Source organism: Juglans microcarpa x Juglans regia, chromosome 6D (assembly GCF_004785595.1).
Source record: "Juglans microcarpa x Juglans regia isolate MS1-56 chromosome 6D, Jm3101_v1.0, whole genome shotgun sequence".
Classification (NCBI taxonomy): Eukaryota; Viridiplantae; Streptophyta; class Magnoliopsida; order Fagales; family Juglandaceae; genus Juglans; species Juglans microcarpa x Juglans regia.
This window is the reverse complement of record NC_054604.1, coordinates 30,216,280-30,228,786: the sequence shown is the minus strand read 5'-3', so window position 1 is coordinate 30,228,786 and position 12,507 is coordinate 30,216,280. Positions and strand designations below refer to the sequence as shown.

Below are 12,507 nucleotides of genomic sequence, written 5' to 3'. Positions count from 1 at the left end.
AGATTTTTTGAGAAAAACTCCATATTTTTAAAGAACTTTAATGCCGAGGTTTTTTTTTTTTTTTTCTAATCATTAATGTCGAGGTTAAATGAGTTATAAAAAAAAAGTAAAGTATAAATGTTTTTTATGCTAATTAATGCGACAAAACTTTCATCAACTATGTGTTTTGTATGTCAATAAATAGCTTTACAGAATTTTTTCTTTTAAAAGTTTCCTTTGAAGATTAAAGTTTGAAGTAGAAGAAATATGCACTTGAATAGATCTACAACATTCATAACTATCGAAATAATTTTATTAGATAATATTAAATGGTTATTAAATGTTATTGAATTTAAAGTCCTTATCTATTTCATTCAAAGCCATAAAATGAAACGAGAAATTCAAAATTTTAAAATATTTTAATATTTTGATAAAATAACATTGTCATATTGATCAATTGTGCAATAAATATGCTTGTATCCTCATTCATCCTATCATTTTTAAAAAAAAAATAATATTTATAATTGTGGAGAGTGTAAATATAAATATAATTGTGGAGAGTGTAAATATCACGCAACTGTTTTAAAAAATTGAGTAAATACAAATTTATACGATAAAAAATAATTTTTTAATAATAAATTTATTTTTTATAAAATAATTATACGTTATTTATACATTCTATAATTATATACAGTATTATTCATTTTTCGTAGAGAATGTTATGTAGCAAAAATATTAGATCAGATTCTTAGAAAATAATGTGAGACTTGGACCAATAAAAAAAAAACACTATCTAAAGGAAAGCTATTTCGTTTTCGAGATGGAAAAAAATCCGTGTGGAATTTGTGATTTTGTAATCCCACAATTCGAAAAGAGTGGTGATGAGAGGGGATGAAGCGCGCCCCAACGTTTTGAAAAGTCAAAAAAAGAATAGATTCTATTTTTGTCTTTTTTTTCCCTCATTTTTTAACAATAAAATCTGGACACGTAAGTATCCAATAGTGATTGTCGACCGTGAGATGGTCACTCGATCTTCTGCTAAAGATCCATCACCAACCTTTTTAGCAAGAAAATTCAAACAAGGGTTTCCACTTTCCACTCTTCATTTCTTGCTTTCCTTTTAAAAATACATATAATTCCTTTTTATCAATAAGCTCGGACACGTGATTCCCCTGTGCATATCATTTTCTCTGTGCCTTGGACTTCTTTACTTCTTCAGTGACCAGTTTTTTTAGGAATTCTAAAATATCCTATTACGTAGAGATTTTTAAAGAGTAATGTTAATATGTTGGATACCGTTGTAATTATAAGATGGGTAAGTCTCTTATATTTTTTTAATTTATTATTAAAAAAATAATTTTTTTCATTTGCATATCAAATTTATCTATTTTTTTTAAAGAAAGTGTGTAAGGCTTTTTAATCATAGAATTGTAAATATTATTTATCTTTTTAAAATTTTGAAATTTTATCATATAAAGTGTTTCATTTATAAATTTTCTTATATTCTAGATGATATTCCTTGGCTTGCCTTCCACTTCAAAACTCTTCCCTTTATTTTATCGTCTTTTTTGTTTTTTTGTTTTTTGCCAAATTGTTGTCCGATTAAGCCTGTCTTGACAGTAAAAGTGTTTCATTTATTTTTATCTTATCTCATTTCATCTCATCTTATCATTATAATTTTTTTAAATTTTCACATAAAATATAATAAATAATTTAATTTTTTCAAATCTTAAAATAATAATAATATTAAAAAATAATATTTTATTTAACTTTTAATTTTTATTTAAAATCATCTTATTTCAATTCATTATCTAAACCGCACTTAAATTGTTTAATTATTTTAAATAAAGCTCTTCCACTTTTGGAATATGAGTGGACAAAACGAGGTGTGTTCCTCATACATAAGACTTACAGAATAAATAAATAAATAAAGGATAATTATGGGCATTAATATTCGGTCGCTTGGGCGCTCATGAAATGTTACACACATGGGCCCTTTCGCCTGACAAACGGCCCATCAAAATTAACGCCAAGATAATGGCACTATTGCACGGTTGCCTGTGTCATTATGCTCCAGCACGTGACCACCGCCCCACAAGATCTTCCGGTGTTGAGAGGGGAAAGTATGGTATTTATGATTGTTAGACATTCTGGTCTGCATAAGCTTATATGTTATATTATTAGTATGATTTACCATAAAAATAATTAAATAATCACATGTCATACACCTTGCTGACATGATAGATATGATTCCATATGATACAGATTAAAAATCCTGAAAGGTAACTTACAAGCTGACATGATTTGATGTAATATATTAGATTATAAAATAGATTTAACGTATCATATAAATTCATGTCAGTTTATAAATTTACTTTTATAGGATCTCTTTAAAACTAAAGCATTTTTTTAAAAAGATTTGGATATGAAAATGGTAAAGAATTTCAATTTTCGGAGGTCTTAAAATAAATTGTGACAAGAACTTTTAAGAAATGAATGCAATAATTTAATTATTATTCTAAAAGGGAATGTATTTCAACGTCAAGTGACAAGATTCTGATGGCATCTTCGAATGCTAATGGAATAATAGTTTGGTTCCTTAAAAGCTATGATAAACAAGTAATTTAAGGTCGCATTAGAAGCTCTCTCTCAATAATGATGACTTATATATTGCCATTGGTTATTATAAAAGGAAAGCGGAGCCATTGGACACATAAGATCTGTACGAAGAAAAGCCGTAGTGGAAAGGTCGGCCAATGGAAAAGGTTGGGAGGTAGAGGCATGCAGTAGCGCGGTGTGGGGATTTGCCTTCCTCCACCCACAAATCACAATCATCTTTTTAGGACATTTTGATTCTTGGTAAAAGGTTTTACTGATGGTCATGTGCGTGACACGTCTGCTAAATCCTGCCACCTTGCATTAAGTTCATATGTCATATCAATAAATTCTATTTGAAGGTCTTTACACCACACACCATTCACGTGACATGATTTGATTTGGATGATACATTTTTAAAATTTGAATCTTACAAATCAAATTATACCATGTAGATGACGTGTGGTTTAAAGGCTTTCAAATATCACTACTCATGTCATATAAAGGCTTTGCTTCAACATAATCTCAAGGAACAAAGAGAAGGATGGATGGACATGAAAGGAATTGATGTTCTAAATCCTAACTCAGTATCTCAATCAATTTTAACATAATCTCAAGCTGTTAAAATAATCTCACTGGTACAAATATTTCTTCTTGCATGTATGGACATGAAAGGAATTGATGTTCTAATTCCTAACTCACTATCTCAACCAATGTTACTGCAGCAAAGACAAGGAAAAGAGCCCCTCCAATGTATGCAATGGCCTGCACAAGGAACAAAAGATCGGGATTGTTTCCTTAATGCATGCAAAGAGAAGCATTTCCTTAGTGTACACTAAGAAGTAATTCCTGAAAAAAATATTATGTTTCCCCTATTAAAATGTAATAGTCTCAATTAAAGTAAGCAATGGGGTCCGAAGTGTAGAAAATGTCTCATGCACGTTAGCAGCTGCAACTAGGGAAGTCTCATGGGAAAGAACTTATCTGCATGCACAAACATGTTGGTCTGCCATATGTGCCTCGCACATACGTATATACACGTTGCTGCTGCTCGTGGCTGCTATAAAAACTTGATAGTTACATTGTTCCACTACACGTCTGTTAACAAAAGAAGAATCCCTATTCCTGGATTCCTTATGGTGGTAGTTTGGCGTATTCTAATAGATAAGTGATCAGGGCAGATTCTGTAAAATGGTCTTAATGTGTTTCCAACAGAATATATTCTGGATACATATTGCTTTGAATTATCTGAAAATCATTAGGACTTCTTAATGATGTCTTTCCTACGAACAGTCTCAAGTTTTGGAGAAATCTCATGGAATATCAGATGGAATTCCTAACAGCTAATAAAAGGTTGAAAGCTTTTAAGACCTACCTTCTCTGACAAAAATGTCCCCAGTATAGAACCTCCCAAAACTGCAAGCTGCATGGAAAAAGTTTTCAAATGAAGTAGGCCAGGCATGTACTAACGGGTGGAAATGAAAGGGGGAAGAGCTTATATAATTCAGAAAAGGACAGAAATTGGATATGATTAAATTTGTCTATTATCCAGACAAATGATGTGCAAAATCTTCCATTCAGAGCCCATGATCACAAGCTTTTATGTCAGAGGAGATGTTTAGTAATAACTTTCCAAATACAAAGAATAGGGATTGCGTAGTTACAGCTAACCTCTAATTTGAAATTAATTTGCCCTACTGCTGAGTGCTAAGTCACTATTTTGGCTCCAAAGCAAGGGGCATGCATTCCTTAAAAAAACAAAGTAACAAATTACCAAAGTTGCGACGCCGTGACCAGCTAGTGCTCCCCCGATGACTCCAAGAGGTGAAGATGCTGCAGCAAGTGCTGCATAAGACAAGAATTTGTGTTAGTACAGAAGACACTTAACAAAATAATGCATCGGGAAGAAAAAGTAGAACCTTTGTCTTGTGTACAGTTTGTACAGTAAATTAAATAGCTATAAAATGAATCTCTAACCCTTGCAGTTCAAGTGGCGAGATTGGTATGTTAGAAAGCCCGTACATGGACAATTTTAATAAGAAAAAAAGGAGAGAAAATGAAAAGAAAATCAAACTGCAAGAGCACATACATTGTACACTGACGACATTGTATTTACTACTACATCACGTTTGACACAGATTACTTTGTTTTTCATCCTATTTTGACCAAGTCCATTACATATTATGATGATAATTTACACCTTAAATTTCAGATTATAACATGTGACATTCATCCTCTTTACTCTCCGAATTCCAAGATATCACAATCGACATTTCCTATCTTTTGTTGTAACACAGATCACACATTTAGTCAAGAGCTAATTTATGTTTTGTAACGATTACAATATAAATGGTAAACTTGCTTTTAAATGCATCTGACATTGGGCACAAAGTAAATGTCATACAGGTGCAGAAGTGCCATCGTTATTGTTTAAATCAAAAGAAGAACATCTTTAATTTGCATATTCTAAATCTGGTAATCTATCCGTGCAAAGAAAATTGTCTCATGGGCAGTATGAGAGAAAGGATAATTTCCAGTTCAATACAATTCCATCAAATTGTGTATATTGGCATACAACTTGATAACTACAGGTGTTTGGCCTTTCCACTAACCTATTGTGGAAAAGAATGATTTATCACCCCATTCAGCAACGAAAACCAAGAAGAAAGTGCTAGCAATAGTATTGAGAGAAGATAATATCCCAGCACCATTTCCTGAAAATTTTGAAACTGCTAACTCTGCCTGGTTCAAATGCAAACATGAGATTCATTAGAATTTACTCCTACCACAACATAAATGCCACAAAGCATTGCAACACATTTAAAAAGAATAATATGAAAAGCCCCAAAATTATCGTTTCTTTGAAATTACCTCCTTCTGTTCATCTTCTGCTTTTAGACCATCACTGGAGGTGGCATCAAGCAAGGTTGAAACCCCAAAATACACCTATATCCATTGCAAGTAGCACACTAGGACAACTTACTTCATCAAAGAATTCGAGAGTTTTAATGGTTGTTTCATTTCCATCACAATATAAAATGCTTAACTATGAACACGAGGTATTATATATATATATTTTTTTTCCAGCTAACTATTAAAAGATTACAAAAAATAAAGTTTACCAAAAGGAAAACTGCAGCGATGTCATCAATGGGCAAATCAGTTTCGCCAAACCTGGGATCAACAGACAATATTAGCACCACACGTAACAAGTTCAGATTATCATTAAAAAAAAAAGTCATACTTGGCAGATCCGATAATACTTATATGGTATGAAGTCTAGAAAATCCTCCAAGATCCAAGAATTTTCTTCAAAAAATAGGGAAAAATACATTTTGCACTTCCAAACTATCACACCTGTTTTTTCAATTTGCACCCTAAACCATCAATTTGTGCCCCAAACTACCAAAACCATCAACTTGCAACCACAAACTACACTTTTTGGAAATTTGCACCCTCACAATCTTATTTTCAAGACTATTCCACGTGTCCTATTTTTCAACGATCTTGATGGTCAGATCTAAACTTTTTTTTTATAAGTAAGAAAACAATGGTAAGATCTAAACTGATGGTGCAAATTGCCAAAGAGTGGTAGTTTGGGATTGCAAGTTGACAGTTTTGGTGGTTTGGAGTGGAAATTGAAAAAAAGGGTTGTAGTTTGGGGTTGCAAATTATACTTTGCCCCACTTAGAAAGTCATAAAAGGATATCACCCCAAAATAAAAACGTTCATTGAGCTATGATGGGTCATATTGGCCAGGCAATTTCCAGAGACAAATCAATGAGTTCTATCAAGCATAAATATATAGGGTGTTCAGATCTTCCAAATTATCAAAAGAGATATTTCTAGTTCAGAATGGTTATTTGAGGATAATTATACATCTTCATGTCTGCTGCATTTAGTAACATGTCATTTATTACATTATCAGCTACCAGTCTCCCGAAATGTAAATTTCTTACCCTAAGTTCCTAAATTGCATGAAAATTTCAAGGAAAGTACCTGAATGGTAAGATCTCGTCAACATAGTGAAAAGTTCTTCCAAGAATAACAGATACGATGGTCATTGCCCTGCCATGATAAACAGACATCTCTGTAAATTGAAGAACTGGGAAAATGCACAATAACTATTCTCTGATAGTGAAACAAGTTGATTAGATATGACAAAAATACAAATTTTATGATGCTTCTGTTGAAAAGAGAAACCAATGCTTCATTCAATGGATTAGGACAGCTATGCATCAGTACAAGTTAGAAGGGGATCATTTAGCAGACATATTCCAAGCTACATGTTTTCTTGCATTGGTATTTAGAAAAATTTTCACGATGACAAAGGTATCTTTTTTTAATTGGTAAACTACACGTGCACGTAGAGGATCCCAAACCTGTTACCTCACCCTCAACCTCATTCTTTTGGAGGGAGAAAGTATCATTTGAGATAGAACTCATTGGCAAAAACAAGAAAAAAGAAATAAAACATCAATGCAAAGGACATCTAAATCACCATGAATAAACAGAATAACATACGCTAGTGCACCAAAAGTCCCAACAAAGACAACAGAAGCAGAGTTCCTAGCTGCTAGAAGTGCCTGCACAGAACATTAAACCTTCAATTAGGTGGTAGGTGGGGGCATAATGATCTGTCTTTGATGTACAACTAGAGAACATACACGGTAAGGCGAAAGAAAAGACAAATAATTACGAATTTTTGTCTGGTCTTATTATCTCTGATTTATTTCCTAGTGAACTAGGACTGAAAGCAAGTAGAACAAAGTTTTAAGTGTATAATGCCTGACTAGTCAACGGGTCAACTAAAAAAATGTTTCTAGAGGCATTATCACAATTGATCTGACTGTGCCCAATAAGATTTTTGAGTGGTAAGAAGTAAATTAGAATTGCATATATGTCAACAAACTATGGACCTAGAACTCATATCCAAAAGTTACCGCAATAAAAAAGGTCTTGTCCCCAAGTTCTGAAAAAAAGATAAGCAAGAATGCCTGCAAAAGAACACATTATTGGTTTAGTAGTTGGAGGTGCACCGTTCTCATATAGTAAATAAACATTGGTAACATCTAATGATGCCCAAAAGTTCGTCATAAACAGAAAAACATAAAAAATTTAAGTGAAGTCACACAGATTGAGTTGTAAATTCGTTTTTTTTTTTTTTTTTTTTAAATAACTACAATTTCATTTATGATGAGAAACTCATCTGTATAAGTTACAGGGAGGTTTTCCTAACTGAAGCAAAACCTGTGCTAATATCACCGACGTCCCCTAAATAGGGGATTGATTGCAACCCACTAGCAACATCTGAAACAGCAACTGCTGGTTGAGAGCCTTGAAGGGTGAGAAACCCAAGCATCAGTAGAAACTTCATAATATCACCAAGTGAATTATCAGAAGCATGGATATATGCTGCTATATCAAATTCCCCTCTTGAATTATCCTTTGCTCGTGATTTGGAAGAGGCACAGCAATCATCCATCACAGGTGTTGATTTTGTACTCATTTTGCAGGTCTTGTAGTCAAGACGCCTTAAATCCTGCGTCAGAATTTAGAATTCCTCATCAACATACATCACAAGAAACCAAGCCTCAAAATTATCATCCATGCATGCAAACCTGAAAAAACAAGCCCGGAACATGTAAACAGTATTGTGTATGTGCAAATGAGCATACAAATGGGAGTTTGAATGGTTAAAAGTGGTTACGTCCCACAAAAAATAGTAATCACAAAATGAGTAGTTAATATATTTTTAACAGGCATAAACCCATTGGCTTAAGCTTTTGCATTAAAATCCCAATATGATATATCAAAGAGACAAGGACTCACTCGGAGTCTCCAGTATTTATCTCCCCAACAGAAACCATTTAAAAGAAACAAAGTCAGCCTTCCTTGCGCTAGGGGAACGAAAAAAGAAAGAAACTTAAGAGAAACTTCACAAAGATAAGCAAGTGTAATCCCGCACAGTGGCAAGTTTTTCATTTCATTTTGTGTTTATTAAGCAATTTCTAGTCCGAGCAAGTCTATTACATAATGTTGAAGATAATATCAAAACAAGGCATATATCCCTATTTATAGGAAAATTACGTTGAGTTTGAGGGGATATTAAAGATAATACCAAATCAATAATTTGGTTTGATATTATCTTGATTTGATTTCCATAATTATCAAATCACTTTGATTTGATATTATCTTCAACACATAACACCAATTAGCCAGTCTAAACAGTAATGAAGACTAAAAAGTAAATCTACTCTTCTCATTATACGATTTAACGAAGAAATTTGTTTGCACATTGTATTATATCCCAAAAAAAGGAACAAAATAGGAATCTCTCGAAACTTTCTAAAGTGAAAAGCAATGTATGGTGAATTTAAAAAAGAAGAACTCGGGAATAAGAAAATATTACGACGCCATCTGAACTTCTGGTAGTTGCAGACCATCGGCTTGAGTACCTGCAAGACAAAGTTAACCGTTTCTTTCAGAAGATAAAATGCTATCTCTGTTTCCCATTTTTGTTTTGTTTTTTATTTAAACGTTCTGCTCTTGAGGTCTTGAGGAATTCTAATTTCTCGGAAGATCACAATACAATGCTCTAAAGCTTTTTCCTGACGTAGACAGTAGAAGAATTGGCATGGAGGTTCGGAAAGGATAGTTACCTGGACAAAACGAGACTTGGGTTTGGACGAGAAAGCTTGGAATTCTGCTGCTTCGAGCGTGAACTCGAAGAAAACAAGCAACAACAGGTGACAGGTCTGCTATGCCTTGTACATGAAGGCAGTGACTTTGCCCCCAACATACAATCTGAGAGGGTTATGCTTCGCATTCTCTCTCCCTCTCGTCTCGTGCGTATGTGTGTCTAATCGATACGGGCCTCTGGTTGCAGTCCTCTGGAACGATAGCTTTGGAAGATAAGCCATCTGGGTAAAGCGCCAATACCACATCTCGTTGGGAAATTATCACGTCTCGTTATAACTTTTTAAAACTACATTTACCTGTCACTTGTTTTATAATTTTTTTTTTTTTTTTGCTAAATAATAATGGGCCATTATTAATCATCACTTACTTAAAACATAAGTTTTAATCGATCTCCATAAAATAAAAATAAAATAAAAAATTTAAGACGGTTTGGAGCTTGGATTAAATTGAGATCAAAGTCTAATTTTAAGTTGAATTTAACATTTAAACACTCAACTCTCAAATCATTAAATTTATCTCAATTCAAAACTTTTTTATAAGTATGACCTATGATATTTTTCAATTCATAACTTCTTTATACGCGAGATCTATAATTTTTTTATCTTTTTATAAATACATCTAAATTTATCTTAATATCTAAACTCATCTAAATTTATTTTAGGTGAGTCCTATAAAACTCAATCCACTATCTCAACTCATTATTATTCATAAAGAATTCAATTCATTTTAACTCAGTTCAAAATCTAAACGGAGTAATCAATCTCTTTTTTGAGATCCGATCACGGTCACGTCACCTTTTTTTTTTTTTTTATCATCATAAAGTTAGTTTTTAATTTATCTAGATAAATGATAAATTACTTTTAAACTAAAATTAATTTGGTTTGGTTTGTTTTCACCGTCTAAACTCATTTTATTATTATAACTTTTCAAATTTTCAAATAAAATATAAAAAATAAATGAATTTTTTTAAATCTTAAAATAAAAATAATATTTTAATAATATTTTATTTAACTTTTAACTTTCATCTCATTTATATAACCGAGACAACTCTTTCTTCACTAAAAAGTTTAAAAATAAATTTATCTGGTCATATCTATATCATTTGGAGAAATCAATGAGTAGTTTGCCTGTCTAACACTAGAGAGATCCATATTATATTTAGATAAGTTTATTAGCCGTATGTGGCATGGCTCAAGTCTCACATATTTTGTTGAAATAAGCTCTAATACTATTTTTAATGCTTTAAAAGAGGTTTAAGTCACATGTAAACATATACTCTAAAATGATTAGTCAATAAAATAATTGGACTTCTATTAAAATCATTTTAAAGAGTAAAAATTTTTCATTTTTAATAATATCTTTTATCAGTAAAAACTTTTCATTTTTAATAATATCTTTTATCAATCTGTCAGTACGGAGTATCACACAACCGCTCGCTGTCCTTCATGTGGTTAATAGAGTTTTTATTTTGTTTTTTGAAGGTTAATAGAATTGAAAACAAAGACAAAACAGAGTGGTAAATATATATGTTTGGTCATAAATATAAAACAAAGCCTTGTGCTGGTCTAAGCCCAATAGGTGTTGAGCGGAGATTATTGGCTCAAGTAATTGGGTCAACAACACAACCGAGTGACCAAAATGGTCTTGCCCTGCCCGCCAAGATGGTATTCTTGGCCCAATTGCAGGTGCCTTTGTGATTGCTGAATTGGCATGTTCTTGACATTCTTTACATTATAAATATTGCATGTCATGGAAATAGAACACCATGCAGCCATCTGCATGGGCGGGGAGCTTGGATTATTTTTGTCGGGTGTGGCATTAATGGAGCTAGAGATGAAGATGAGAAGGAGGGTAGCAATAGCAAAAGAGCTTCAATGAATTTTGGTTTTCCTAATTTATGAATTTGGTTTAGTAATAAATGGATGTATTGAATTCGGAGGAACCCACAAGCATAAATATGATCATGAGTACTATGGATGATCATTAGAGTTATTTCAATTCCCTTTCTCAAACTGAAGTAGAATTTCAATGGAATGAATTTCTTGTATGGCTGAACTAACACGTTAAGACGACGCTCTTGTATATACCCTGTATACTTGGACTTTTGTCTATTCTTATTATGATCAAATAAAATTTGGTTTACCGATAAAAAATACATATATATATATATATATATTACAAGCATAAGAAATTAGTAAGAAAGATCAAGGTGCTTAATCAAATTTTGAAAATCAAGATACTATTATGGACACTAGCTTGCTTAAACGTTTTATATATTTAATTTATTCATCCATGCATGATGGGTCAAAGTTTTTTGACGTGTTTGATTATATATATATATATATATATATATATAATAGGATTAACAGAAATGGAAGGAGTAGGTTTCTGAGGACCGGATAAGGGCTCATGTACTGATGATGGTCTAAATTAACACATTATAAAGGGCGGGGATTTAACTGATAAAGAAATGGGTACGTAAGACGTAACCTTTTTCTCTTTGGAAAAGGTTGCTTTAGCTCGTGCACTTTACGTACGCAACTCAATACAATCAAATCCCACCAAGTTGCTAAATCATGATCTAAATTCTAAGCAAACCGTGCCAAATAGTGTGTTGCACCATTTGCTGTCCTGCCTTTGTGATGAACAAACCAACTTGGTTAACGCTGCAATGTACTCCTGATTTCATGAACAATATTGCTCCAAATAGACAATGAAGGACCCTCCACGTTCAACTCTCGCATCACAAGAAGGGAATCACTCTCTATTTGCAAATCTGTAAGTCCCATAGGAATACATAATTGCAACCCTCTTAGAATAGCGAGCAACTCTATCTCAAATGGATCGGTGACCATATGCTCTGGTTTACTAGCTGCAAAAATAACATGGCCCTTATCATCTTGCAGTACCATGCCAACTCCTGATCTGCACAGATCACTAAAAATGGCTCCATCAACATTAAGTTTCAAGACCCCCTCTGGTGGTGACACCCAACTGCAAAGTGTTTTCAAACCTGATTTGTTGGTAGCTGTAGCAGAAGCATGCTCATAAAAAAGTGAAAGTGCATGCTCAATAACCTGTTGTGGGGACAACAAATTATTCTCATACAGCTGTTGATCATTCCTCCTATATATACCACATGCCCCAAGCTATAAGAAAAAGTTTCTCAAGCTCCCTTAAAATCCTTCTCTTCATGATAGCAACTACCACTTGCAAAAAATTCAGCCTAGC

General features: G+C 32.9%; 1 protein-coding gene across 2 annotated transcripts; it reads right to left on the bottom strand.

Moving 5' to 3' along the window:
• Positions 1 to 3,138: 3,138 nt before the first annotated feature.
• On the bottom strand, positions 3,139 to 9,522 carry LOC121235804 (protein PAM71, chloroplastic). Of its 2 annotated transcripts, XM_041132223.1 has the most exons (13): positions 9,237 to 9,522; positions 8,987 to 9,032; positions 7,999 to 8,116; positions 7,814 to 7,911; positions 7,518 to 7,571; positions 7,099 to 7,160; positions 6,574 to 6,642; positions 5,697 to 5,748; positions 5,446 to 5,520; positions 5,187 to 5,316; positions 4,349 to 4,419; positions 3,950 to 3,997; positions 3,139 to 3,339 (listed from the first exon to the last, which is right to left on the bottom strand). In XM_041132223.1, exons 1-13 carry the CDS (start codon positions 9,401 to 9,403, stop codon positions 3,268 to 3,270), a joined length of 1,062 nt encoding a protein of 353 aa, XP_040988157.1. In that variant the 5' UTR covers positions 9,404 to 9,522; the 3' UTR covers positions 3,139 to 3,267. The 2 variants fall into 2 exon arrangements, with proteins under 2 accessions (XP_040988157.1, XP_040988156.1); XM_041132222.1 differs by having other exon boundaries at positions 7,814 to 8,116.
• Positions 9,523 to 12,507: the final 2,985 nt, after the last annotated feature.